Source organism: Aspergillus fumigatus, chromosome 6 (assembly GCF_000002655.1).
Source record: "Aspergillus fumigatus Af293 chromosome 6, whole genome shotgun sequence".
Lineage (NCBI taxonomy): Eukaryota > Fungi > Ascomycota > Eurotiomycetes > Eurotiales > Aspergillaceae > Aspergillus > Aspergillus fumigatus.
The window spans coordinates 782,690-805,941 of record NC_007199.1 but is presented as its reverse complement, the minus strand read 5'-3'; the positions used below and the strand labels follow the sequence as shown (position 1 = coordinate 805,941).

At 53.3% G+C, this 23,252-nt stretch overlaps 9 protein-coding genes across 9 annotated transcripts; 5 read left to right on the top strand and 4 right to left on the bottom strand.

Moving 5' to 3' along the window:
• Window positions 1-1,127: 1,127 nt before the first annotated feature.
• AFUA_6G03670 (biotin synthase) lies at window positions 1,128-2,375 on the bottom strand (the record flags this gene model as incomplete). Its single annotated transcript, XM_742617.1, has 1 exon — window positions 1,128-2,375. One exon carries the CDS (start codon window positions 2,373-2,375, stop codon window positions 1,128-1,130), a length of 1,248 nt encoding a protein of 415 aa, XP_747710.1.
• Window positions 2,376-3,478: 1,103 nt separating this feature from the next.
• Window positions 3,479-5,974, bottom strand: bioDA (adenosylmethionine-8-amino-7-oxononanoate aminotransferase; the record flags this gene model as incomplete). Its single annotated transcript, XM_742618.1, has 2 exons — window positions 3,479-5,641; window positions 5,690-5,974. The coding sequence occupies 2 exons, from the start codon at window positions 5,972-5,974 to the stop codon at window positions 3,479-3,481; spliced, it is 2,448 nt and encodes an 815-aa protein (XP_747711.1).
• Window positions 5,975-6,088: 114 nt separating this feature from the next.
• Window positions 6,089-8,020, top strand: AFUA_6G03650 (uncharacterized protein; the record flags this gene model as incomplete). Its single annotated transcript, XM_077804959.1, has 3 exons — window positions 6,089-6,105; window positions 6,164-6,981; window positions 7,041-8,020. 3 exons carry the CDS (start codon window positions 6,089-6,091, stop codon window positions 8,018-8,020), a joined length of 1,815 nt encoding a protein of 604 aa, XP_077661095.1.
• A 361-nt stretch (window positions 8,021-8,381) lies between these two features.
• AFUA_6G03640 (aminotransferase class I/II-fold pyridoxal phosphate-dependent enzyme) lies at window positions 8,382-10,529 on the top strand. Its single transcript, XM_742620.2, has 3 exons — window positions 8,382-8,605; window positions 8,722-9,502; window positions 9,550-10,529. The coding sequence occupies exons 1-3, from the start codon at window positions 8,549-8,551 to the stop codon at window positions 10,020-10,022; spliced, it is 1,311 nt and encodes a 436-aa protein (XP_747713.2). The 5' UTR covers window positions 8,382-8,548; the 3' UTR covers window positions 10,023-10,529.
• Window positions 10,530-11,736: 1,207 nt separating this feature from the next.
• AFUA_6G03630 (putative very-long-chain acyl-CoA synthetase family protein (CefD1)) lies at window positions 11,737-13,801 on the top strand (the record flags this gene model as incomplete). Its single annotated transcript, XM_742621.2, has 4 exons — window positions 11,737-11,746; window positions 11,797-11,925; window positions 11,973-13,314; window positions 13,384-13,801. 4 exons carry the CDS (start codon window positions 11,737-11,739, stop codon window positions 13,799-13,801), a joined length of 1,899 nt encoding a protein of 632 aa, XP_747714.2.
• A 398-nt stretch (window positions 13,802-14,199) lies between these two features.
• On the top strand, window positions 14,200-15,981 carry mreA (FAD-dependent oxidoreductase; the record flags this gene model as incomplete). Its single annotated transcript, XM_742622.1, has 2 exons — window positions 14,200-14,471; window positions 14,538-15,981. The coding sequence occupies 2 exons, from the start codon at window positions 14,200-14,202 to the stop codon at window positions 15,979-15,981; spliced, it is 1,716 nt and encodes a 571-aa protein (XP_747715.1).
• A 590-nt stretch (window positions 15,982-16,571) lies between these two features.
• On the bottom strand, window positions 16,572-17,537 carry AFUA_6G03610 (uncharacterized protein; the record flags this gene model as incomplete). Its single annotated transcript, XM_077804958.1, has 1 exon — window positions 16,572-17,537. One exon carries the CDS (start codon window positions 17,535-17,537, stop codon window positions 16,572-16,574), a length of 966 nt encoding a protein of 321 aa, XP_077661094.1.
• Window positions 17,538-18,811: 1,274 nt separating this feature from the next.
• On the top strand, window positions 18,812-20,862 carry AFUA_6G03600 (putative integral membrane protein (Pth11); the record flags this gene model as incomplete). Its single annotated transcript, XM_742624.2, has 5 exons — window positions 18,812-19,509; window positions 19,583-19,650; window positions 19,705-19,954; window positions 20,061-20,284; window positions 20,416-20,862. Exons 1-5 carry the CDS (start codon window positions 19,296-19,298, stop codon window positions 20,860-20,862), a joined length of 1,203 nt encoding a protein of 400 aa, XP_747717.1. The 5' UTR covers window positions 18,812-19,295.
• Window positions 20,863-21,075: 213 nt separating this feature from the next.
• Window positions 21,076-23,082, bottom strand: mcsA (putative citrate synthase Cit1; the record flags this gene model as incomplete). Its single annotated transcript, XM_742625.2, has 3 exons — window positions 22,548-23,082; window positions 21,341-22,489; window positions 21,076-21,276 (listed from the first exon to the last, which is right to left on the bottom strand). The coding sequence occupies exons 1-3, from the start codon at window positions 22,593-22,595 to the stop codon at window positions 21,076-21,078; spliced, it is 1,398 nt and encodes a 465-aa protein (XP_747718.1). The 5' UTR covers window positions 22,596-23,082.
• Window positions 23,083-23,252: the final 170 nt, after the last annotated feature.

Sequence of the window (23,252 nt, the reverse complement as noted above, 5' to 3'; positions counted from 1 at the left end):
ATGAAGACCACAGTTGGTTCTATATCCTCTTCATGAAAATAATCTGTCTCGATGATGATCATTGAGGTCGAGGGCATTCGTTACCCGCAATATCAGGCGCGACCTAAACAAAACAACGTTAGTACGGAACGTCTTCAGCAAGGCTAACAAAACATACGGGTGCACAGTGAGAATGGCGACCAATACACTGAAGTCACTTCATAGAAGTGCTACTGTCCATCTTGCAGTTGATTTCGAAAGGCTGACCACCTTGGGTGTTGAAGTTCTTACTCGTGGTCCGCAAACGTCCTATACACCAGTATCTCTTGCAAGCAATTGTGCTGGCCATAGTAATGATATTCGGCTGTGGTCGATCCGTTCCTGATAAGGATGATATGCAGGATCTACCTCATAAAGGCAAAGCACAATGATAGGAAGCGTCCAGTAACCTGCCCGTGCTGCGCCATATTGATTCAAGTTTGATGTTTTCGAAATGGAAGGATCGACTTCTGTGCGGAAATCCAAGCTTGAATGGCATAGTTAGTGAATATCAGAAACAGGGGATGGAGCAGATGAAGAAGACATATACTCACACGCCTGAGACATCGATATCTTGACCTGTCATCGATAATCCCGGTGTTCAATATGTATATTAATCGAGTCTGTCAGTGGTAGCTGGTACAGGAATCGATATCCTGATGTATCAACAGCAAGAGAGTTGGAGGATGAAGCAAGCAGGAGATCCAGCAGAGCTGGAAGACATTCGCTCAAGTTGGCCTTTCTATTCCAACCGTACAAGGTGAATACAACTGGGCATCATTCACTATTTCGGCCAGATGAGGCTTTGAATGTAGTATATCTGGAATAATGTCTTACTTTTTTGTCTTAGTGAATGCTTCTAGACATGCATCCTAATGGTCATCCACATTGGATCCGTAATTGTAGTAGATGCTTGTAATCCCTTATCTTCATGTCCTTTTGTTCAACTGCTCACTGGAAAGGTGCCATAACACAAAATGAGTTTGCTGCCAGCTATTCTAGAGCAAACCGGAGACCAGTAGCATCATGGACGGCGAATGAACTACGTTGGGTGCAGTACGAAGACAGACATGTAGGCTTGATGTCATTGACCATTCATGATCCTAGGACTATGAGCTAGCTGCGGCCGGCGCAGCAGATACACTATCGTGGGCAGCAGGAGCAGGAGCAGCGGCAGAGGGTGCCTCGACGGCAGGTTGCGTGGAGCCCTCCTTCTCAAAGCTCCGCATGGGATAGAATCCCCAGCGCTCAAACATCTCGCGGTCCTCGTCCCAGCCGTTGCAATCCGTCGTCAACATCTTCTCCCCGGTGAAGACGGCATTGGCACCGGCCATGAAGCAGGCGACCTGTTGTTCCTCCGAGAGCGAGATGCGGCCGGCGGCGAGGCGGACGATGGTGGCCGGCAGGACGATACGAGCGGTGGCAATGGTGCGCAGCAGTTTGTCAAAGGGGATCATCTTGCGGTCGCCGAGCGGGGTGCCCTTGATGGGAACGAGGGCGTTGACGGGGAACGATTCGGGGTGAGAGGGAAGGTTGGCGACGGTGTGGATGAGGCCAATGCGGTCGGAGTCGGCCTCGCCGAGGCCCAGGATGCCGCCGGAGCAGACGTTGATGCCGGCGTCGCGGACATGCGACAGGGTCCGCAGGCGTTCGTCGTAGGAGCGGGTGGTGATGATGGAGGGGTAGAACTCGCGCGAGGTGTCGAGGTTGTGGTTGTAGGCGGTCAGGCCGGCGTCCTTGAGCTCCTTGGCCTGGTTCTCGTCGATCATGCCTAAGGTCACGCAGACCTCCATGCCCATGGCGCGCACGCCCGAGACCATCTCCTTGATGTTTTTGAGGCTTGTCTTGCGGCCGCGCATGTCGCGCCAGGCGGCGCCCATGCAGAACCGGGTGCTGCCATTGTCCTTGGCGATGCGGGCGGCCTTGAGGACTTCGTCGACGGGGCTCATCTTGGTGGCTTTGAGGCCGGTGTTGTACCGGGAGGACTGTGCGCAGTACGAGCAGTCTTCGCTGCAGCCGCCGGTTTTGATGTTCATCAGCGTACACATCTGAATGGCGGCGGGGTCATGGAAGCGACGGTGGACGGTGGCCTTGCAGAAGTCAGTATCCATAGAAAAATAACTGATGAGAGATCGACCTACCGCAGCATAAGTCAATTGGCTGAGAGGAGTCTCATAGATCTGTTGGACCTCCTCCCGAGACCAGTTGGTGCGCGGGGCCGTGGCGGCGGTTGCTTCTTGGAGGGCGGGAGGAATGCGGTTGGCTGCAAGTGAGGCAGCACTGGGAGGAGCTTGGACTGTGCCATAGGATCTCCTCAGAAGGGCCCTGTGTAGGGACCGTGATAGAGATAGCGACATGGTGTGGGTGGTGTGTGGTGTGTGGTGGTGATGGTGGTGAAGGAGAAGGGATATGATTGACACAAGGGAGAGCGGTAATAATGGTCAACACAGAGGCTAATTGATCAGTCTAGCATCTAGACTGAACCACGGGAGTGTGGACAAAAGGAGATGAGGGGCAGTAGACGTCGTTTGGGAAGGAGGATCCGTCTACGTTCGTGCTTCACCGGTATGACACGATCAGAAGAGAACGGGAAGACGAAACGTGTGGAGAGGGGTTGGAGATAGAGAAAAAGGTCCAATAAGGTTGCCGCTAATTGGAATCAGCACTTGAAGAAAACCCACAAAGTCAATTGATTAATACAGAGACAAGAGTGGTATTGAAAAGTAATAGTCATTATTGTTCACTGGATGAAATTGGATGCAATAGATGAGTCACTACTCTCCGGACTTGTAGGTACTTACAGTTCTTGTTCTTGTTGACCCCAACCGCATCCGTCACTGGTTGAAGTCTCCGTACCGAGCGGGGATACATACAGAATTGATGATGTATTGTGCTCCACAGTGCAGTGCAGTTCATTACTACAGAGTACAGAGTACATCCATCCATGCTCCTGTCTTTCTGTTCGCTACTATCGTAATTTAAAATACAATGGTTGATGGTGATGTAAGTTGATCCTTCAACGTTGATCTCCTACCCCTCAGGTCTTCTTGGTCTTCTGTGTAGTTTGTTCCTGATTCTGGCGAGGAAACGGCTCCGCTGTCCCTGAACGAATCCCTGATGGACCAATTGGACGTCTACCCGAGCAAACCGACCTGGCTGTTATCTTTTTGACTGATGCAAATCAATTTGATAATCCCTTGGCATCTCCCACGCTGAGAAATGATTGGTAATTGACTTTCCTCTCTGTCGGGCCGTTCGGTGAGGGGATCGCCAGAGCAAGAGAATCTGCAGCTCTGCAGCTTTCCACTCAGATATTCCTAGCCTCCAACTGGTTGCGATTCTAGAATCCATGGTCTGCGAAATTCGGACTCTTTGGTTTCCCGCGGATCGACTCTTATCTACACCAACGGAATTGGAATTGGATTTCGTCATTCGTCACTTAAATGGATTTGAGGATGCATTAAAGCAACGCCGACCGGAGCAGCTCCTCCAAACCTCGCACAGTCTCGGGCTTCGATGTGATGCTCGACATGAGATAGAGCACATTTCCCAGCACTCTCGAATGGACGTTAAATTGTGGCCCGCCCGCCGATAATCTCTGCTGCAGGCCCTTAGCTGCGGTGGAGGTATAGCCTAGAGTAGTGGGGACGAGGTCACATGTAAGCCGGCTAGAATCGGGCGAAAAATGATCTTCGTGTGAGAACTTACCACCGCCTTGGGCGTCTCTCAGTGAAATACTGAGCACAGTGCCAAGAGCGAAAACGCTCTCGACCGAGTCCGCGTATGACAGATCCCGCAGCAGATCGCGGGACCACACCGACCAGACCTCCGGGGAATTATCTTCCCCAGACACATCAACTGCTTTCCAGTCACCGCGGTACGCATCCCATGACCCACTGCTTTCCATCTTCGTCATGGCTCGCAGGGAATCCACGGCGACCGTGCAGCCGACGGCGTGCGCAGTATAACTGTGTCCGTGCAATAGGGCGTCGCTCTTTTCGGGGCTGGAGAATGCTTGGAAAATCTCCTCGCTGGCAAGCGTGGTGCAAAGAGGGACCAGTCCACCTGTCAGGAGTTTCGCGTTGACGGCGACATCAGGGTGGACATTGAGGAAGGAGGCGGCCGATTTGCGTCCGAGACGGTAGAGTCCGGTAAAGACCTCATCGAAGATGATTGGGAGACCTGACCAGGATGTCTCCGATCCGACACTGTTGGCCGCTGTAGGGTTGTTCGTGAAGAGCTCTGGATGACCGCGGACCACGTCCGCGAGGCATCGCTGGAATAGCGGATCACAGAAGAGCATTCCGCCGGCTCCGAGAATAATAGGCTCCATGATGAGAGAACCAAATTTCATTCCTTGTTTGTGGACCAGGTCTTCGATCGTAGTGCGTATGAAATCTCTGTAGCGTTGTCCCACTTCTGATCTGACTCGCGTCTCAAGATCAAATACCGAGTTCAGTGAGGAAAACTCAAGATCCTCGCCCAAGGCGTCTCGCAGCTCTTTAGGGATCTCAACCTTCCAAGTCCCTTGGGACAGTTTCACCAAGGGAAAATCGAACCAGTAGCCGCGACCGCGGTACCATTCGACCTTCTGGTTGTATGTCGACGGCTCCGAGCAGTCCATGACTCCGATCGTGTCGCCATGGTAGCTTCCCTTGAGGCCAAGGATACTGATCTGTTCCTTGCTGGCATCCCAACCGTAGCGATGGCATGCCGCACGTAAACCCATCTTCACAGCCACTTCCATCCCTGTGCTTCCATTGTCGGTGTAGAAGACCTTCTGGAGCCGAGGGTTTCCGAGAGTGTCTTTCAGGAGCTCTGCAAGCGATAGCGCGGGCTCGTGAACGTTCCCCGCGAACATGACATGTCCATATCGTCCAGCTGCGTACGCAGCTGACAAGGCCAGCTCCGGGTTGCCGTGACCAAGACCTTGAGTCCACCACGACGCTGAGCCGTCAAATGTTGGCTGCAGATTACCCTGGTCGGCATTGCCGCTCGACTCAAAAGTTTGGAAGTAATCGCCATGTGCAGAGTCGATCACAGTGATATCCTTGGCCGTCATGCCATGATGCTGCGTAAAGGGGTACCATATCGTATGATGGGCCCGACTCGCCATTGACTCTAGACGGTCGAGTCTCTCGGCATTTCTCACTGCCAGCTCATCTAACAGACCCTGGACGTCTGATTCCTGCGCGACACGCTGATAGTAGCCCGCCATGGCCTCCTCGTCCCGCGCCAGAGACGCTGCATCCTGCGACGACGGGCGTTTGGGAGGCTGTGGCAATGGTACAAGGGGAATACTCTTGTTGCGGAAGTAGTTGCCCAAATATTCATGGTTCTTGTAGTAATCGTCGCGGAACAGGAGCACCGAATTGACATCGTAGCCGCGAAGCAGTAGGGATTCGTAGGCCGAGATGGAAGATGAGATGCCTCCAAGTCGCGAATCTGCGACAAGAACCACCGGCAAACGAAGGGGCCGATAAAGATCTGCCTGCGAGCTACCGTTCGGCCCAGGCGAATGGACTCCACCGGCCGTCTCGACGAGAGCGAAAGTGACTCCAGTGCGAGCCCATTCGGAGAGTGTCTTGTGCACGGAACCGAGGATTTCATCGTCCCGAGGGATCTATCCTATCAGCTTGTTCGGCGCAGCAATTAATTTAACAAAACATACCACCAAGTTCTTCTTCTGAGCAGCGATATGCGGGCTCACCGGCTCGTCGAATTGATGCAGACATTTAGTCAATGCACCGGCCGCATGACGCTGGATGTGCCTGTCATCTGCCTCGTCCAATGGTCCTGTAGATACTGGCTTCAGGAATGCCGCCTTTTCGGCCCTGCGTCGTTGTACCGCATTACATAGAATCGTAGACACAATGGTTTTGCCTACGTCTGTGTTGGCACCGTAGACTTGGTGGGCACGCAGAGTGCGCCACAAGGCCGCTCGAACCGGAGGCATCAGATAATCAGCCTATGCTGTGGCCTGTACAACGATACCTCACTATCAAGGTAGAGATGAGAGTGATACAATATCGACGATAGCCGCATAGCCGACTATAAGCAGGGCACTCTAATGATCCTTCAATCTCGGTGAATCATTCTTTCCAAGGACCCATAATAATACAGGTACGTACTACTCCGTACACAGTAAGGTAACTCTACTCTGTAAGTTATCTGTGACTAAGGCTCCCCCTCACCGCTCCGCGTTGAGGGTGAGCCACAGCGAAACCACCAACCACACCGAATCCACCATTTTTCGATATTTTGACTATTTGAAGCTATTCCAACCACCCAACATGCCTAAATCTTCTAAAATTAATGAATCTTACCTCCTCGAGGCCTGCGAGGCCGCTCAGGCCCAAAAAAAGCCAAATATCTCCAAGATTGCGCGTGAATATGGTGTTCCTTATGCGACCCTACGTGATCGCGTCAAGAAGCATGTGCATCCTCGACTAGCCAACAAACCAGTTAATAGAGCCCTTAAGGGATACCAGGAGGAGGCCTTAATCCAGTGGATAGTCTGTATGCGTGATCGGAATATGCCAGTGACGCCTAAGCTACTAGAAGAGTATGCAAATCAGGCACTTCGACGCGCAGGGGAATCTAGGCAGGTTAGCAAGATGTGGGCATATCGCTTTGAGAAACGACTTCCAGAACACCTTAATCTAGGCCCAGCGAAGCAAAAGATAAAGGAATCCAAGCGTATCCAGGCTGAGGATGCAGGTTTACTGACACATTGGTATAATCAGCTTGCAGGGGTGGTTAAAAAGGATACACCAGCGCGGTTGGTATACAACTTTGATGAATGCGGCTTCCAGCCTGGCGAAGGCAAATCTAGGAAGGTAATCAGTTCAAAAGGTTCAAAAGTGCCTGATCTTGCCGAATCCGAAAGAGGAGAGAATATTACAGCTATTGAATGTGTAGCTGCAGATGGATGGCAGATGGATCCCTGGTTTATCTTTAAAGGTAAGTTCCTAATGATTCTTCCCTTCCTTTAAATACTAATCTATGCTCGCTTCCTAAAGGCAACGGAATCTTCATGGAATCTTGGTTCAATGAGAGCGAGGCCTTACCACCAGATACTACGATAGCGACGTCTCCTAATGGCTGGATATCAGATGAACTAGCCGTTCAATGGCTTCAAAGCTTTATCAATGCAACAAACGAGCGTACAAAGAAGGGGGAGAAACGGATACTTATATTTGATGGCCATGGCTCTCATCTCACTGTCGAATTCTTGCAACTTTGCGAAGATAATGGCGTTATTCCCTTTGGATTCCTTCCTCATACGACACATCTTTGCCAGCCTTTGGATGGTAAGCCATTCTTAAGCTATAAGCAACACTTTCGTCGTATGAATAATGAGCTATCTTACTGGGCTGGTGAGCCTGTAGGGAAGTCAGAATTCTTACACATGATTGGACCAGTACGAGAGAAGGCTTTCAACCAAAGGATCATCCGTGAGGCCTTCAAAGATCGTGGAATCTGGCCAGTCAATAGTAAGATAGCTGACGATCTTGCTATCTTACTATGGGAAGGAATTCCGGATATCTACGCGCCTGATCTTGATAAGATGACTCCCTCTACGCCACCCTCTCAGCCGCCATCTCGGCCGCCATCTTCATCTAGTATTGATATCTCACCTCCGCGGACGATTCAGGCCCTTAAGAAGAACCAGGCAAAGCTATCTAAGCATGCAGATCTGCTTACACCAAAGCTGCAGCGAAATCTTGAACGGATATTTGAACATAACCGAATCGCCGCTGAGCACCTGGCTATAGCAAATGAAACTATTGGTCGAATAAGGGCCGCGCAGGCCCCCCTACGGCGTCAATATACTAAGCGGCAGGTTAAGCCGCTTAGCCAGTCTGGTATATTGACATTACGTGATGCAAATCGATCAATTGCTTCAAGGAAGGCCAAAGATGCTGCCGCGCAAGAGAGACGTTTACAAACGCAATGGGAGAAAGTGCATGGTAAGCCCCCACCACTAGCATCTACATAAGAGAATATGGTATCAAATGGATTAGCAAAGGCAGTAGATGAGAATAGTAATTTTTTTTATATAGATAACCCCTAGTATGGCATCAAAATCATGATTTCTATCGAAAAATGGTGGATTCGGTGTGGTTGGTGGTTTCGCTGTGGCTCACCCTCAACGCGGAGCGGTGAGGGGGAGCCTTAGTCACAGATATTACACCAACTTCTTACTGGGTGGGTTGGCCGAGGCGTTCCATCAGGCGCTACGGCTAATCCGGGTACCTGCCAGCCCCACTGGGCGCCGAGGCAGCGAGGCATCAAGGCATCCAGGAATGTCCCACCAATACCAAAACTGTTTCTGTGTTTCTTGCTGTTGGGGACCAACAGTTGGTCCTGGTCCTGGCAGAACAGTTTGTTTTTGTCCACCCTAGTGCTGGCTTCCCGGAAGCAATGACCATTATGCTCATATAATATTATTTTATTTGTACTATTACTACTTTGTATTATTATCAAAATGTGGCAGGGTCAAACTGTCATATCGCATGATTCCTAAATGTACCTACTATCCAGTCCACAGATGGGCTCCACTCCGGTGTGTTGCATTTGGACGGTCCGTCTTTATTTCTTAGTCTATCTATCTATCTACCCCAGATCAGCTGTCTCTTGTGTCACTGTGTCAGAGTGTCGACGTTTTTGAATAATCTGTTACTGACAAGTCTACCATAGTCTGTTCGAATGGATAGTTCCCCGCCCAAGTCCCTCCGGGAGTCACTACGTCAAGCGCTTCTTCGCCGAGAAGCCAAGTCCTCTCGTCGACGCTTGACGGTGCTACCTCAATCCTCAGTAGATTTCTCCTCGAATGATTTTCTGTCGCTGTCGACATCTCCAGCCTTTCGAGGACGCTTTTTAGACCTCCTCCACCGAGCTCCCCCACTGTACCCATTCGCCAGCGGAGGGTCGCGTCTATTGGACGGCAACTCAACCGACGCAGAGGAGCTCGAAAAGTTCATCGCAGAGTTCCATAGCGCTCCCAGCGGACTTTTATTCAACTCCGGCTTCGACGCCAACGTTGGTGTCTTCTCCTGCATTCCCCAGCCTGGGGATTTGATTGTGTACGATGAACTCATCCATGCAAGCGCGCGCGAGGGCATGCGGTTATCGAGAGCCGGCAAGCGGGTGCCGTTCTCACACAGCTCCCCCGACAGCCTGGATGAAGTTCTCCAGTCACATATTGCCGCCGACCCTCTGATCCAGAGGGGCTCGCGCAGCGTCTTCATCGCCATCGAGTCCATCTACAGCATGGACGGCGACATTGCGCCGATCCAGGACTTTCTCCGGGTGGTTGATCGGCTTCTCCCCCAAGGCAATAGCTACTTTATTGTCGACGAGGCGCACGCCACCGGTGTGTTTGGCCCCCGCGGTGCGGGCGTTGTCCAGAGCCTCGGCGTCGAGAAGCGCATGTTCATCCGGGTGCACACGTTCGGCAAAGCGCTGGCGAGTCACGGTGGTAAGCCCGAGTCAATTCCGATCTATATGTTTGAACTAACTGGATAGCAATTGTGCTCTGTTGCCCCGACACTAGAGATTACCTGATCAACTACGCGCGAAGCCTGATCTACACCACCGCCATGGGATTCCCCTTCCTTGCGTCCATACGCGCTGCGTATGAGCTCCTGGTAGAGGGACAGACGGAGCCGCATCAGACCAAACTGCAGCAGCTGGTGGCGTACTTCCGAGACCGGCTCGCGGAATTGGACGCCGGGGACTCCGCCGCATTCCAGGTGGATCACTTCCCGACTTCGCCCATCTTCTCCGTGCGTAGCCGCTTCCCGCGCCAGTTGGCCGCGGCGTGCCAGCAAAAGGGCTATGTGGTCCGCGCCATCATGGCGCCTACTGTTCCTGCGGGTAGAGAGCGGGTGAGGGTTTGCCTTCATGCTGGGAACACGATGGAGGAAATTGATGGGTTGGTTGATACGTTTAAGGTTTGGTTGAGCCAGACGATGGAGAAGAAGGTTGCTCGGTTATGACCTGATGAATAACTAGCGGATATAAAATGCAGTATTAGAGATTGAGGAACAGAGGACCAGCCGCTATAGATGTGGCTAGAGCTGCCAAGGGTCTAGTTCCTGTTATAGATCTAGGCTAAGGAAGGCTATCAGTCCTACTACCCAAGAATATTACTTTAGTAGATGTAGAGGGTGTGTCTGCTAGCCTGATGGTAGTGACAAGAGAGATTATAAAACTACCCTAGTGAGGTTGTTGCAAGCGTCTTTCTTCCAGAACTGCTCATATGATAGCTTCAGACTGGTTGGGTCTGCAAACAACAGATATGATGACAGTCTACGAGCCAGTCAGGCAGGTCCAAAGATAGTCTTTCTGTCTGTGGTGGCTCAGGGCAGAACGGCCTGATATGCAAGATGCTGTCTGGATAGAGATCGGGCGTAGTTGCCAATGTAGCATAATATATCGTGCTGTTTCACAACAATTTCCAAGCCTATATCATCCATGTGGCTGGAACGCGAGGCAGGCAACAGGTCTGTATACGGACTCGCCTCCTGCTACTCCTGCTCAATCCGAACTCCATCATCACAACACCATCACAACCACACTAGATCCGCTCTGGTGGCTGTCTCGACTAAGAGGATGGCTGTAAGTACAATTTACAATGCACAGAATACTACTGAAGAAGATAGTCCTGTAGCTCGTGCTACAAACCCACCTGTCCGGGTGCCGAGAGCTGCCAGACGCTACACGCGATCTCGGACTTGGTCGTCACTTACGCGCAGGTGAGTCATCTCAATCCGTCTGCAACGTCTACAGTAAGAATGCTGATGGTACTATGCCTGATAATATAGCTGCCCGACCCGACCTCTCCTCCACTCGACGTCGCGACCTCTGCTCCTACCGCCGAGATCCCAGCCGAGCAAGCTTCCGTCGACGCAAGTCACAGCGACAGCGACAGCGATGGCAAGATAAACTGGAAAAACAAGCTGGCTATCGAAGCGACGGAGTGCGTTTTCCGTGGCGTCCGTCTTTCTGTTCCTCCCTTTCCGTTTAGACAACGCTGGAATGAAGCTGCTTGTCACGAGATAGGCGAGCGAAAGAACAGAGGCAGAAAGCGCAAGAGAAGAGAGTATGAAGAATGTGACGACGAGGAGTACGAGTACGTTGATAACGGGAACTTTCAGAGGATGTACGATACCATTGCTGCTGCTGCTCTTGCGACGATTGCGGCCGCGAACACCACTTCGCATCCGACGAAACGGCGGAAGAAGGCGATGAAAAAGAAGCAGGGTGGTGGTAGTCCCGGTTCTGCGGGTAGCCCAGCCTGAAGAATGGTACTGAAGAGTAGTGTATAAGTGAATGATTGATGGAATATGATGCATCATACTGAATGACCAGTTGCTGTGGAGGCTCACTTCCCCGCATTCTCGCTGTTCAGACAAGACTGGCCGATAGAATAATCACCAATGAGATGGATGGTTATCATCCCTTACCGGCCTAGTTTGTTATGCGTCCGCCAGTGCCGAACCAGCAAGACCGTCTCGCGAGACCAACAGTTAAATGCCAAATGCGGAGAAGTTGATGATGAACCGAGGAATAGACCAACAACTCGGCAACGGCAATAGTGGGCTCAATTATTAGACAACATTCACTGCTTGCTTTTTTTTGTTTTTTGTTCTTGCGTGGATAACGTTTACACGGCCGATCACTGGGTTTACATCTATCACTCCTCGCACAATGAGTCTAGGTACGCCTACATGTCTTGACATCCAGAGCGTCGCTAATCGAATACGGCAGGCGTCGCGGCAGCCGCAGTAGCAGGAGGTGCTACGCTGGCGGCGTATCTGAACGCCAAGTTCCACATCACCAAAGACATCTCGACTCTGTATGTCGCATGGAAAAGTAATCGTTCCTTTGAACAAGCCGGTATGGTGCCCTCCCTCGGACACTGCCATCACGCTGACGAGGAAAAGCCGCCAAGGGTCTTGGAAATGTCTGGTTTGTGTTCCTGGAAACAGCAGCGAAGTACCCGGATATGGTGTGCATGTGGACACGGGAGGGAATCTATACCTACCGGGACGTCCAGAACCTTGCCTGCCAGTATGCGCACTACTTCCTGGCCCAAGGGGTCAAGCAAGGGGACCTGGTGGCCTTTTACTTGCAGAACCGGGCCGAGTTCATGATTGCGTGGCTTGCTCTTTGCAGTATTGGATGTGCCCCTGCTGCGATCAACTATAATCTTACCGGTGATGCATTGGTGCATTGTCTCAAGATCAGCGGAGCCAAGCTTGTTCTGGTGGATGACGATGAAGCATGTCGCGCGCGCATCGACGACAGCAGAGCAGCTATCGAAGGCCCACTCGGCATGGAACTTATCTACCTGGACCACTCGTTCGCCTCGCAAGTCTCCAGCTTCCCCACGACGAAGCCACCCAAGGAGTTCGCACAGAGCATGTCGGGCGCGGATCCGGCCATCCTCCTGTACACCTCCGGCACCACCGGCATGCCCAAGGGCTGCGCATTCACCATGGCACGATTGTACAGCACGCTGGCTCTGCGTCGCGGATCAATGGAGGACACCGACGGTCCCGGCGGGGACATCTGGTACAGCTGCATGCCGCTGTACCACGGCACAGCCGCCGTCGCCATGATGGTCTGCCTCACCACCGGCGTCAGCATTGCCCTAGGCAAGAAGTTCAGCGTGCGCAACTTCTGGCGCGATATCCGAGACTCCCACGCCACGGTCTTTGTGTACGTCGGCGAAGTGGCCCGGTACCTGCTGGCCGCACCGCCGTCGCCGGACGACCGCAACCACAGCGTTCGCTGCATGTATGGCAACGGACTGCGACCGGACATCTGGGAGAAGTTCCAGCAAAGGTTCGGGATCAGTGCCGTGGCCGAGTTCTTCAACAGCACCGAGGGGCTTTTCGGGCTGTTCAATCTCAACAAGGGCCCGTTTACGGCGGGGAGTGTCGGTCACCACGGCCTGCTCATGCGCGCCATAATGCACAACACGTTCGTGCCTGTGGCGATCGATCCCACGACCGGCGATGTCCTGCGGGACCCCAAGACGGGGTTTGCGATGCGGGCCCCATACGACCAAGGCGGCGAGATCCTCGTCAATGTGCCCAACGAGCAAGCATTCCAAGGCTACTGGCGCAATGAAAGCGCCACGTCCAAGAAATTCCTGCGCGATGTCTTCACGAAGGGGGATCTGTGGTACCGCTCTGGCGATGCGCTACGCCGCCAGAGCGACGGCCGCTGGTACTTTCTCGATCGGCTCGGCGATACCTTTCGATGGAAATCCGAGAATGTGTAAGCTAACCCGTCCACCCCTGAGCAATTCGAAAGTCGAAAGTCACAAAAATCACTAATGGACTCCAGTGCAACTGCCGAGGTGGCCGAAATCCTCGGCCGATACCCCGGCATCCAAGAAGCCAACGTCTACGGCGTCCTGGTCCCCCACCACGAAGGCCGCGCTGGCTGCGCAGCGCTCCATCTCAGCCCGGAGGCGCGAGAGGCATTCGACTTTCGCGGTCTGGCTGCGTTTGCGCGCGCACGACTGCCCCGGTACGCTGTCCCGGTGTTTCTGCGGATCGTGGAGACGTCGGCGCATATCCACAACCACAAGCAGAACAAGGTGCCCTTGCGCGAGGAGGGGATCGACCCGGCTAAAATTGGGAGCAAGGTGCCTGAGGGGCGGGATGATAAGTTCTACTGGCTTCCGCCAGGGGCAGATGGATATGTTGAGTTTGGGAAGAGGGAGTGGGAGACGATGCTGGCGGGAAGTGCTCGTTTGTAGATCTGGACCTGGATAGATGCAGAACTAGTAGCAAATACATTGTGTTAGGAATATACTCCGTAAACAGGGGATAGGGTAGCTGTGCATCAAGGGGTGAATATGCATTATTCCTCCGCATGGAATGACCTGCCGAGGATATTTGATAATAATTTGGAAAGCCATCAGCGAACAAATCCCTCGACTTGGAGTATATTGAACGGACCATTTCAACCGATTAGTCTAATACTAGTACTCAGGAATCTCCACCGACTAAGGTATTAGCATCGGATTAACTCCTCTCCAGCCCACGCGGTGCCACCGACGGATGCTGAGGGAATGGACTAATAAACCCAGAGATCCCTCGTCTGTCGTCCGTCCTCGTCGAGCGTCCATTGCTTCACGGGTGATGCACCGAGAAGATGTTCCCCTCTACGAACCGCAGCTGGTCGATTCTGGCCGGCCTTCTGGCTTTGGCTTCGACGGCATCTGCCTCCAACGCCTCCCAAACAGCCTGTCGATGCTTCCCTGGAGAAGCATGCTGGCCCTCCCCGCAAGTCTGGTCCGCTTTCAACCAGAGCATTGACGGTCGACTGGTTGCGACAGTCCCACTAGGCACTCCCTGCCATGCGCCCAACTACGATGCTGCCACATGCGAGGCGCTCAAGGCACAATGGCAGCTTCCTGAGATACAGTACATCAATGTCCTCTTTCTTTTTTTTTTTTTTTTTCTTGTTTGACTCGAAACTGACAAAGCAAGCTATGAATCGTCCTCGTCGATCATGGCCCCCTTCTTCACCAACGGCACCTGCGACCCGTTCCACCCGGTCTCGAAGCCCTGCACGCTGGGCAACTACGTGGTCTACGCGGTCAACGTGAGCAGACCCGAGCACATACGCACGGCCATGCAGTTCGCCACGAAACACAACATCCGCGTGGTTGTCCGCAACACCGGTCACGACTACAACGGCAAGTCCACGGGGGCCGGCGCCCTGGCGATCTGGACGCACCACCTCAAGGACATCGAGATCAAGGACTGGTCCGACCAGCACTACCAGGGCAAGGCGATCAAGGTGGGCGCCGGCGTGCAAGGCATCGAGGCGTACCGGGCCGCCGACACGAACGGCCTCGAGGTCGTCGGCGGCGAGTGTCCGACCGTCGGACTGGCCGGCGGCTATACCCAAGGCGGCGGGCACTCGGCGCTGGCGTCCAGGCACGGACTGGCGGCCGACCAGGTCCTCGAGTGGGAGGTGATTGACGGACAGGGCAATTTCCTCGTGGCCAACCGCGACAACGAGCACGCGGATCTGTACTGGGCGCTGAGCGGCGGCGGCGGCGGCACCTACGGGGTGGTCTGGTCGATGACGTCCAAGGCGCACGCGGGGACGCCGGTGTCGGGCTTGAACCTGACGTTTACCAATGCCGGCATCTCGCAGGATACGTTCTACGAGGCGGTTGCGCTGTACCATTCGACGCTGCCGGCCATCGTCGACGCCGGCGCCATGAGTGTCTGGTATTTCACCAACACCAGCTTCTCCATCTCGCCGCTGACGGGGCCGAATATCCCGGTCGCCAAGCTGCGGGAGCTGGTCCGGCCGTTCACCGACGGACTGACCCGGCTGGGGATCACGTATACCACCTACGCGGCGCAGTTCGACAGCTACTTGGCGGAGTTCGAGGCCATGCAGAGCCCGATCGAGGTCGGCATCGCGCAGTACGGCGGCTGGCTGATTCCCCGGTCGGTCGTGCAGACCAACAACGCCGAGCTCACCGCCGCGTACCGCGCCATCACGTCCGATGGCGCCACCTTCATCGGCGTGGGACTCAACGTCTCGACCGCGGTCACCGGCGACGTCTCCAACGCGGTGCTGCCCGCCTGGCGCGACACGCTGATCGACACCGTCATCACGACGCCCTGGAACTGGACCGCTCCGACGGCCGACATGATCGCGCTGCAGCACAAGATGACGGACGAGTACATTCCCCGGCTGGAGGCGTTGGCGCCGCAGTCCGGGGCGTATCTCAACGAGGCGGATTTCCGGCAGCCGAACTTCCAGACGGCGTTTTATGGTGCGAACTATCAGAAACTGCGGGCCATCAAGGCCAAGTATGATCCGAATAGCCTGTTTTATGGGACGACCGCTGTGGGATCGGACGAGTGGACCGTCACGTCGGATGGACACTTGTGCAAGGCCACGCCATAGCCCGTACGGCAGTCGAACAGTGTATACTTGTAAGAGGATATGTGAAGGAGCTATACTTTACTAGCCTACTGTCTTTGAGAAGACTATTAGCTTGCTAGCCTCGGTAGAGTAACGTTCTGATTCAGATTGAGCGAATCAACGGCCAAGGGAACTGCATACCTTGACACTCTGCATGCTCATAGGATCAATCCCGAGCACGAGGAAGTCTATCCATATCCATATCCATATCCATATCCATATCCATATCCTAGTCATTCCTGCAGGTCATTCATCAAGCTGAAACGTGCCACACTCTATGAATATGAGCTCATCGTTGAGGGGCTTGCAATTGGGCGATGCCTCAGTCTATGACGAGGGGCACCGGTCCTCAACCACCAGCTGTGCTTTGGTTATTGGCCAGCTATCTGTGACTAAGGCTCCCCCTCACCGCTCCGCGTTGAGGGTGAGCCACAGCGAAACCACCAACCACACCGAATCCACCATTTTTCGATAGAAATCATGATTTTGATGCCATACTAGGGGTTATCTATATAAAAAAAATTACTATTCTCATCTACTGCCTTTGCTAATCCATTTGATACCATATTCTCTTATGTAGATGCTAGTGGTGGGGGCTTACCATGCACTTTCTCCCATTGCGTTTGTAAACGTCTCTCTTGCGCGGCAGCATCTTTGGCCTTCCTTGAAGCAATTGATCGATTTGCATCACGTAATGTCAATATACCAGACTGGCTAAGCGGCTTAACCTGCCGCTTAGTATATTGACGCCGTAGGGGGGCCTGCGCGGCCCTTATTCGACCAATAGTTTCATTTGCTATAGCCAGGTGCTCAGCGGCGATTCGGTTATGTTCAAATATCCGTTCAAGATTTCGCTGCAGCTTTGGTGTAAGCAGATCTGCATGCTTAGATAGCTTTGCCTGGTTCTTCTTAAGGGTCTGAATCGTCCGCGGAGGTGAGATATCAATACTAGATGAAGATGGCGGCCGAGATGGCGGCTGAGAGGGTGGCGTAGAGGGAGTCATCTTATCAAGATCAGGCGCGTAGATATCCGGAATTCCTTCCCATAGTAAGATAGCAAGATCGTCAGCTATCTTACTATTGACTGGCCAGATTCCACGATCTTTGAAGGCCTCACGGATGATCCTTTGGTTGAAAGCCTTCTCTCGTACTGGTCCAATCATGTGTAAGAATTCTGACTTCCCTACAGGCTCACCAGCCCAGTAAGATAGCTCATTATTCATACGACGAAAGTGTTGCTTATAGCTTAAGAATGGCTTACCATCCAAAGGCTGGCAAAGATGTGTCGTATGAGGAAGGAATCCAAAGGGAATAACGCCATTATCTTCGCAAAGTTGCAAGAATTCGACAGTGAGATGAGAGCCATGGCCATCAAATATAAGTATCCGTTTCTCCCCCTTCTTTGTACGCTCGTTTGTTGCATTGATAAAGCTTTGAAGCCATTGAACGGCTAGTTCATCTGATATCCAGCCATTAGGAGACGTCGCTATCGTAGTATCTGGTGGTAAGGCCTCGCTCTCATTGAACCAAGATTCCATGAAGATTCCGTTGCCTTTAGGAAGCGAGCATAGATTAGTATTTAAAGGAAGGGAAGAATCATTAGGAACTTACCTTTAAAGATAAACCAGGGATCCATCTGCCATCCATCTGCAGCTACACATTCAATAGCTGTAATATTCTCTCCTCTTTCGGATTCAGCAAGATCAGGCACTTTTGAACCTTTTGAACTGATTACCTTCCTAGATTTGCCTTCGCCAGGCTGGAAGCCGCATTCATCAAAGTTGTATACCAACCGCGCTGGTGTATCCTTTTTAACCACCCCTGCAAGCTGATTATACCAATGTGTCAGTAAACCTGCATCCTCAGCCTGGATACGCTTGGATTCCTTTATCTTTTGCTTCGCTGGGCCTAGATTAAGGTGTTCTGGAAGTCGTTTCTCAAAGCGATATGCCCACATCTTGCTAACCTGCCTAGATTCCCCTGCGCGTCGAAGTGCCTGATTTGCATACTCTTCTAGTAGCTTAGGCGTCACTGGCATATTCCGATCACGCATACAGACTATCCACTGGATTAAGGCCTCCTCCTGGTATCCCTTAAGGGCTCTATTAACTGGTTTGTTGGCTAGTCGAGGATGCACATGCTTCTTGACGCGATCACGTAGGGTCGCATAAGGAACACCATATTCACGCGCAATCTTGGAGATATTTGGCTTTTTTTAGGCCTGAGCGGCCTCGCAGGCCTCGAGGAGGTAAGATTCATTAATTTTAGAAGATTTAGGCATGTTGGGTGGTTGGAATAGCTTCAAATAGTCAAAATATCGAAAAATGGTGGATTCGGTGTGGTTGGTGGTTTCGCTGTGGCTCACCCTCAACGCGGAGCGGTGAGGGGGAGCCTTAGTCACAGATACCAGACAACCCTGCGATCCTGCAAGCCACTGCGGGATCAATGGCCCAATGAACACTGGGCCCGAGACTCGTTGGGCCTAGTTTGGGGGCCACAACAGGGATGTTCCCGGTGGCGGAAGCTTAATATATGAATCATTGTTCTCTTTGCTTCTCCACCATTTCCATTTCCATTCCCATTGCCGGTGTCGGTGTTTGCGGGCAGTTCTCAAACGAGCTGCCTATTCAGTCGAAGTCTCCTGTGGTACCTCCTTAGTCCCTTTGTACTTTACTGTACATGTAACTGCTACTGCAATAATCAGGTGCCAAGGTTCGGAGTAGATGGATGTCGACAACATCTGTGGAATATGAAACCGAGCTTGCTCCAGATAGAAGGTCAGCATTTCGGTTCTCCACAGCTACGATAGAGTATAATATGAATGTGCAGGACATGTGCAAGACAAGACAGGGACCATTGTCTTGGGCGGAAGAGTGGGAAAGAAATCTCCTGACGGACGGACTGTCCTCCGTGGGCCGTAGCTCGTCGCTCATAACTGAGACAATTGCCAAGTGGAGTGGGGATGATTTATCCGAGAAATGCCGCGAAAGGCTCTCCTCCATGTCTTACTGGGTGCCTGTAAGTTCTATCCCTCGTCCAGCAGAGATGATCATACCCAGAGAATCTTAAACCCCGGTGGAGTTCGTTTGCTCCATACATCCAGTGGATACCCTCTGTCGAAAATCGATCAAATCCCGCAAACTGAATTTGCACCTGAACACCCAGTAACTACTCGAGTAGAGTAGTAGAGTAAAAATTAGCCACTTCCAGCTCATGCACGCCTGCTGTGGTCAACAGCTCATATCTCCATATTCATTCTCCATTGAATACCGCGGTGCAATGCTTCCGTAGCAAGCATGGGTTGGGTGTACAATCTCGAAACCCCCGACCCTCACAGCCAAGTCCCCCGTGTCATTGCCATCTGCCTGGTCTTCCCCATTGTCGCCTTCCTGGCGGTTCTTTTGCGGCTATATGTGCGCATCCACACCAAACGCGCCGCCGGGGTCGATGATTATGCCGCGCTGTTCAGTTCGATTCTGGCCATCGCCTATGGCGCGATAAGCATTGCGCGTGAGTCTCTCCAACACAACACTGGAGTTGCAATGGCGATGATGCTGACTGGCTGACTGGCTGACTGGCATAGAATCGCGATGGGGTCTGGGACTTGATGCCAAATACTTCCCCAAAGAGAATGTCGTGCCGTTCAGCAGGGTCCGTTGTCTGACCTGGATCGCCCCCGATAAAGTCCTGTGCTGACGAGAGCAGGTCCAATATGCCGGCGGTCCCGTCTACACACTGGCCCTGCTAGGCTTCAAAGTCTCGCTTTTGGCCTCGTACCTCCGTATCGGCGGGTTCGTCAAGGCCTACCGCACCGTCATCATCGCCGTCATCGTCGCCTGTGTCTGTAACCAGCTGGCTTTTACGTTCGTGCTGTGTTTTGCCTGTCGCCCGATCGCCAGGCAGTGGGATATGTCGATTCAAGGCAGCTGCATCGATACCGTTGCATCTTACTACGGTAGGTCCGCCCGTTCTGGTGCGGCCGTGCCAGACTAACAGCATACAGCACTCGCAGGTACGACCGTCCGCCGTAACCAGCGCAAGCACCGCACTAATATGACCAGGAACAAGTCTCGCCTTCGACTGCATCATCATCGCCCTCCCCCTCCCCGTCCTGATCACCCTCCGCCTCCAGCGCCGCCAAAAAGCCGCCCTCCTGGCCGTCTTCGCTCTCGGCTTCTTCGTCACCATCATCCAGATCATCCGCATCTTTACCATCAAGAACCTCAAAACGTACACAGATAGCCAGCCTATCGTTCTTTGGTCTGTCATTGAAATTAGCCTCGGCGTATGTCTCCCCCACCCATTCCCCCCCTCTTCCCCCAACCATCACTTGCTCCGATCCAGTCATCGCTCGCTTCAGTCATCGCTCGCTACACTCCTCTCGCTTCGCAAGCTCGCTAACCTACTGACGGGCAGGTAATAATCTCCTGCATCCCAACCTACGGCCCCTTGTTCCATTCGCTCAGTCTAATCTCCTCCACCCGCCGCCGCCACGCAGACGGCTACCGATCGCAATCCTACCGCCTGAACTCCCAGTCAAATCATCCCACCGGGTATATCCATGGCTCCGGCTCTCGTCCATTCGACAGCAGCATCCCGGCCACGACGACGATCATGTCGACAGCCGTGGAGCGGGAGCAGGAGCGGGAACGGGACAAGGTCTCCTCGGACGGGGACTCGGAGGAGAGGATCCTTGCGCCATGTGCGCAGACGAATCCGAAGGGACATTCGCAGTCGCGGGCCCAACGGAGCGGGAGTGAAACGACGCTGGAGGAGTTGAAGGGGATGAGGGAGACGGGGATCCATACGGTAACAGAGGTGACGGTTGAGAGTCATAGTGTGAAGGAATGCGGGTGGAACTAGTGATTGATTGCGTTTGTATTTTTTTGATACCCATGTATACAAGTATAGAACTACAGTTTTTTATTTTGGTGGTGCTAATGACGTGTAATCTATCGTTGATCTACAATCTAATGCTACGAATGGAGAATTGAAAAATAAAAAGTACAACATTGATATCACAGGCTCACAGGCTCACAGGCAAAAAGAATCGTCAGTCGAGTTTTTCGTGAGAAATCACTTCTTCAATCCCAGCAGATTGATACTCTTGGGTCGCTCGATGGGTAAGCCCAAGGCCCGGTCCCAGATGAGCTGCACCAATGGTCCCAAAGCACGGCTGACGCCAAAGGTGACGGTGTAGTATAGAGGCTGCTGGAAGCCGTAGTGGTAGAAGAGGACTCCGGAGGCGGCGTCCACATTCGGGTGGGGGTTCTTGGTCTGTTTGACTTGTTAGGATGTTTTGCAGTGGAAAAAAAAAATATCTCCCGACAAAGGTACATACCTTTCCGTGTTCGGTCAACACAGCAGGCGCAATCTCCGAGTTCTTCTTGACGAGCTGGAACACAGGGTTGGCCAGGACGTCCGGCCGGGTCGCGGCAAAGTCCATGAGCGCCTGGAAGCGCGGGTCGGGCTTGCGCAGGACGCCGTGGCCGTACCCGGGCACCACACGACCCGACTTGAGCGTATCCCAAAGGTAGTTGCGCACGTCATCGTCAGTAAACTTGGTGCCGATCTTGTCCTGCATGGCCAGGATCCAGCGCAGGACCTCCTGCGCGGCGAGACCGTGCAGTGGACCGGCGAGACCCAGCAGACCTGCACTGTAGCTCAGGAAGGGATCGCTGAGCGCGCTGCCGACCAGGTGGGTGGCGTGCGCGGAGACGTTGCCTCCCTCGTGGTCGCCATGAAGCGCCAGGTAGAGACGCAGCAGGTCGTGGAAGTCCTGGTTCTCCTTGCCGCCCTTGCCCAGGAGCTCGGCGAAGTTGTACGACCAGTCCTGGCTAGCGTCCAGAGCCTGGGTACCAACCTGGTCCACCTCGTCCGGGCGGAAGACCAGCGCCGCGACTCGCGGGATCTTGGCCAGCAGCGAGATGCTGTCGTCAAAGGTGGGCTCCCAGTAGTCGGCCTTGCTGAGGCCCTTCTCGTAGGCCTTGGCGAACTTGGACTCGGTGTTGAGGGCCGCCACGGCAATGGACAGCTGGGTCATGGGATGCATGGACCGGGGGAAGGACTTGATCAGGTCCAAAATATGCTGCGGCAGGTGGGACTGCTCGGCCAGCTCTCGCGAGAACGCGCGGACCTGGTTGGTCGAGGGGACCTGGCCCGTCAAGAGCAGCCAAAACATGGCCTCGGGGAGCATCTCGGTGCCTGATGTGCCCTTGGGGAGCTCCTTTTGGCAGTCCTTGATGGTCTTGCCGTGGAATCGGATACCTTCTTCAGGATCCAGCACCGAACCCTCCCAGAGCATGGATTTGAGACCGCGCATGCCGCCAATGACGTTGGCGACCTTGACCTCACCAATCACCTCATCGCTACGCTCCTTGACCTGCTTGAACAGCTCGCGTTTGGCGGGAATAACCGCCTTCAGAGCGGTCTTGAGATCTGGCTCGGCCGTCGAGTATCTGCGGGAGTTGGTGAGAGCCAAGCGGGCAGTCTAGAAGAATTGACAGCGTGAGTTCCTGCATGCGACTGTTAACAGGTTGGATGCTCACCTGAGCCAGCTTGGATGCATGGCGTGTCGATCTCATTGTCATGGCCATTGTGATGGGATGCTATCAAGGGATGGTCTGAGAAAAAGATGGCGGGGGAAACGAGAGAAGAGAGCGAAAGAAAAAGCTCAGCGAAACAAGGAGGAAAAGAGCAAGCATGAGCTCGGCACCTCCGGTTGACCGCGGAGCTACCCAGTGGACTGCCAGTAGACGGCAGGGGGGAAGTCAGTTCAAAACCGAGGCAACAAGCGGCTGCATGCGGAGTTGGCGGTCGGCGGATCAGCGACCAGCAATGAACAAGATCATGGCATTACCGGTGTTGCATGGCCGGTGTTCGGTCCAACGGTTGATTCAAGAATGCTGACGAAGTAATTGATCTTGAGACAATCCCGATGAAGATCGACTCACAAGATTCTCGACGGTTTATCCATTTTGTTGTTGACATACAGAGGCAGTCCATACAACGGTCGGTTATCACACGAGGGGTTCGGGTATTCGTGGGTCTGGGGTAGGGATAGGAATACTCAATCACTCCATGTTTACTGACTCTCCCACGTTCAAATCTATTCTGGGATGGACGGCTCGTAGAAAGGCTATCAACAACAACAAGCAATACAAGATTGTAGTTCCCCCCTGCACGTATACTGTCAGAGATATTCCTGACTGCTCGGTTCTGTTGCCATGCGGGGAGTCCCGATTAGGAAAGGC

Bases quoted from the DNA above. Each gene is read 5' to 3' on its own strand.
- AFUA_6G03640 (XM_742620.2), top strand. From the start codon at position 8,549: ATGTACCTACTATCCAGTCCACAGATGGGCTCCACTCCGGTGTGTTGC. The intron at 8,606-8,721 runs GTCCGTCTTTAT...AGTCTACCATAG, and splicing joins CGGTGTGTTGCATTTGGACG to TCTGTTCGAATGGATAGTTC. The intron at 9,503-9,549 runs GTAAGCCCGAGT...CTAACTGGATAG, and splicing joins AGCGCTGGCGAGTCACGGTG to CAATTGTGCTCTGTTGCCCC.